This window comes from Trichechus manatus, unplaced genomic scaffold (genome assembly GCF_000243295.1).
Source record: "Trichechus manatus latirostris isolate Lorelei unplaced genomic scaffold, TriManLat1.0 scaffold00467, whole genome shotgun sequence".
NCBI classification, from domain to species: domain Eukaryota; kingdom Metazoa; phylum Chordata; class Mammalia; order Sirenia; family Trichechidae; genus Trichechus; species Trichechus manatus.
In genome coordinates this window covers 82,233-85,319 of record NW_004444403.1, presented here as the reverse complement: position 1 = coordinate 85,319, position 3,087 = coordinate 82,233, and the positions used below count along the sequence as shown (strand labels likewise).

Below are 3,087 nucleotides of genomic sequence, written 5' to 3'. Positions count from 1 at the left end.
TCCACTCTCTGTCATAGCAGTAAGTCTAGTCTTTTTTTCCTGAATTTGGATTATTTTCTACATTTTTCCCCTGCTTTGTCTGGGACCCTCTGTTGTGATCCAGAGTGGTTGGTGGTGGTAGACAGGCACCATCTAGTTCTTCTGGGCTTAGGTTGGTGGAAGCTGTGGTTCACGTGGTCCATTAGTCCTTTGGACTAATATTTTCCTTGTGTCTTTGGTTTTCTTCATTCTCCTTGCTCATGCCCTGATGGCACCAATAGATGCATCTTACGTGGCCACTCATAAGCTTTTAAGACCCCAGATTCTGCTCACAAAGTAGGGTGTAGAATATTTTCTTTATGAAGTATGTTATTCCATTTGTCCTGGATGTCAGCTGGGACCACGGCCCCTAACTCTCAGCCCCAAGGACTTGGTCCCTCAAGGTGTTTGGATGTGTCTAGGGAGCTTGTATGATTCCGCCTTGGACAAGTTGTGCTGGATGCCCCTATATTGTGAGTTGCCTCTCCCTTCACCAAAGTTAACAGTTGTCTACTATCTAGTTAGTGATTTCTCTTCTCCCCGTTTCTCCCCTCACTTGTAGCCATCCAAGATCATTTTTTTTTCTGGGCGTAAACCTTTTCTTGGGTTTTTATAATAATGGTCCCATACAGTATTCATCCTTTTGTGATTGAGACATTTCACTCAGCATAATGCCCTCCAGATTCATCCATGTAAAAATATTTCACAGACTCATCATTGTTCTTTATCATTGTGTAGTATTCCATTGTGTGTATGTATCATAATTTGTTTATCCATTCATCCGTTGATGGGGACTTAGGTTGTTTCCATCTTTTTGCTATTCCACCTATTTGCTACTGAATAGCACTGCAATGAACGTGTCTGTGCATATGAATACTTATGTGATGGTTCTCATTTTTCTAGAATATATTGCTAGGAGTGGAATTGCTGGATTGTATAGTATTTCTGTGTCTAGCTTTTTAAGGAGGCACCATAACATTTTCCACTGTGGTTGCACCATTTTACATTCCCACCAACAGTGCATAACAGTTCCAATCTCCTTGATATATATATCTGTCAAAAATTTGTTTTTTTTCTGGTTGTTTTTATTAGTGACAGTAATATGTGGGTCAGATGGTATCTCGGTGCCGTTTTTTTTTTTTTGCATTTCTCTACTGGCTTATGATTACGAGTGTTTCCCTATGTGTCTGTTAGCTGCCTGAATGCCTTCTTTGGTGAAGTCTCGGTTCATATCCTTTGATGATCTTTTCAATTAGTTGTCTTTTTGTTATTGAGGTGTTGAAATATTCTATAGATTTTAGAAATTAGACCATTGTCGGAAATGCCATAGCCAAAAGCTTTTTTCCAGTCTGTAGGTTCTCTTTTTTCCCTTTTGGTGACGTTTTTTGATGAGTCTAAGTTTAGTTTTTAGTTGCTTCTGGTTATCTAGTTTATCTTCTCTTATCTGTGCACTATTAGTTATGATGTATGTTATCTTTATGTCATGTATTAATGCCCCTAGCATTGTCCCTATTTTTCTTCCATGATGTTTATAGTTTAGGTTTTATATTTATGTCTTTGATCTATTTTGAGTTTTTGTATATGTTGTGAGGTATGGGTCCTGTTTCATTTTTTTTAAATATGGACATCCAGTTATACCAGCACTATTTGTTAACAAGACCTCTATTCTCCATTCAGTAGACTTTGGCCCTTTGTCAAATATCAGCTGCTCATGGATGGATTTACTTCTGGGTTCTCGGTTCTGTTCCATGCATCTATGTCTGTGTGGTTGTACAACTACCAGGCTCTTTTGATTACAGTGCCTGTATAATAGGTTCCAAGATCAGGTAGTGTGAGGCCTCCCACTTTTTTCTTCTTCTTTATTGATGCTTTGCTTATACGGGGCCTCCTCCCTTTGTGTATAAACGTAGTGATTTAGTTGTCCATGTTTTTAAAGAATGGTATTGGAATTTGTATCAGGATTGCATTGTATCTGTAGATCACTTTGGGGAGTATTGACATTTTCACAATGTTGAGTCTTCCTATCCCTGAGCATGGTATGTGTTTCCACTTAGGTAGGTCTCTTTAGGTTTCATGCAGTAGTGTTTTGTAGTTTTCTTTGTATAGGTTTTGTGTCCCTGGTTAGATTTTTTCCTATGTATTTTATATTATTGGGGTCTATTGTAAATGGCATTGATTTACTGAATTCCTCTTTGAAGTTCCCTTTGTTGATATAGAGGAATCTAACTGATTTTTGTATGTTAATCTTGTAACCTGCTACTTTGCTGAAATCTTCTGTTAGTTCCGGTGGCTTTCTTATGGATTCTTTGGGGTTTTCTGTGTGTAAGATCATATCATCTGCAAATAGGTATATTTTATCTCTTGCATCCCAATTTGGATGCACTTTATTTTCTTGCCTTATTACTCTAGCTAGGACTTCTAACCCAGTGGTAGATATGAGTGGTGATAAAGGGCATCCTTGTCTTTTTTCAATTCTCTGAAGGAATGCTTTCAGCCTCTCTCCATTGAGAATGATATTGCCTGTTGGTTTTGTAGAGATGCCCTTTATTACGTCGAGGAATTTCCCTTCTGTTTCCGAGTGGTGGTGGCCATGCAGGGGATGACCATGATGCGAGTGGTGGTGGAGGTGTGGTGGTGACCATGATCCGGGTGGTACCAGCGGCACTGTTAGTAGCAGTGGTATGGGTTGTGGTGGTGGTGCGGCTGATGTCTGTGGCTCAGGTGGTGGTAGAGGTGTGGTGGAGGCGACACTGTGGGTGGTGACCATGATGCAGGTGGTAAAGGCAGTGCAGGTGGGGACCGTGATGTGGGTGGTGGCTGTGGAGCAAGTGGTGACAGCAGTGTGAGTGATGACGATGCTGTGGGTGTTTGTGGCAGGACAGATAGTAGTGGTGCCATGGGTGATGGTGGAGGTGTAGGTGGTGGCAGTGGAGTCAGTGGTGGGCTTGTGGGTGGTTGTGACAGTGTGGGTGGTAAAGGTGATATGGGTGGTGACAGTGGAGTGGCTTCTGACCATGTTGCAGGTGGTGACAGCAATGTGGGTGGTGACCATGATGAAGGTGGTAAAGG

The 3,087-nt window shown here is 41.2% G+C and overlaps 1 protein-coding gene across 1 annotated transcript in view; it reads right to left on the bottom strand.

Moving 5' to 3' along the window:
• LOC101348581 (putative PRAME family member 26) overlaps positions 1-3,034 on the bottom strand; it is an 11,648-nt gene extending 8,614 nt beyond the window's left edge. The window contains exon 1 of the mRNA XM_012559959.1: positions 2,675-3,034. Coding sequence (XP_012415413.1) covers positions 2,675-3,034 — 360 coding nt within the window. The remainder of the gene's footprint in view (positions 1-2,674) is intronic.
• Between the last annotated feature and the right edge of the window lie 53 nt (positions 3,035-3,087).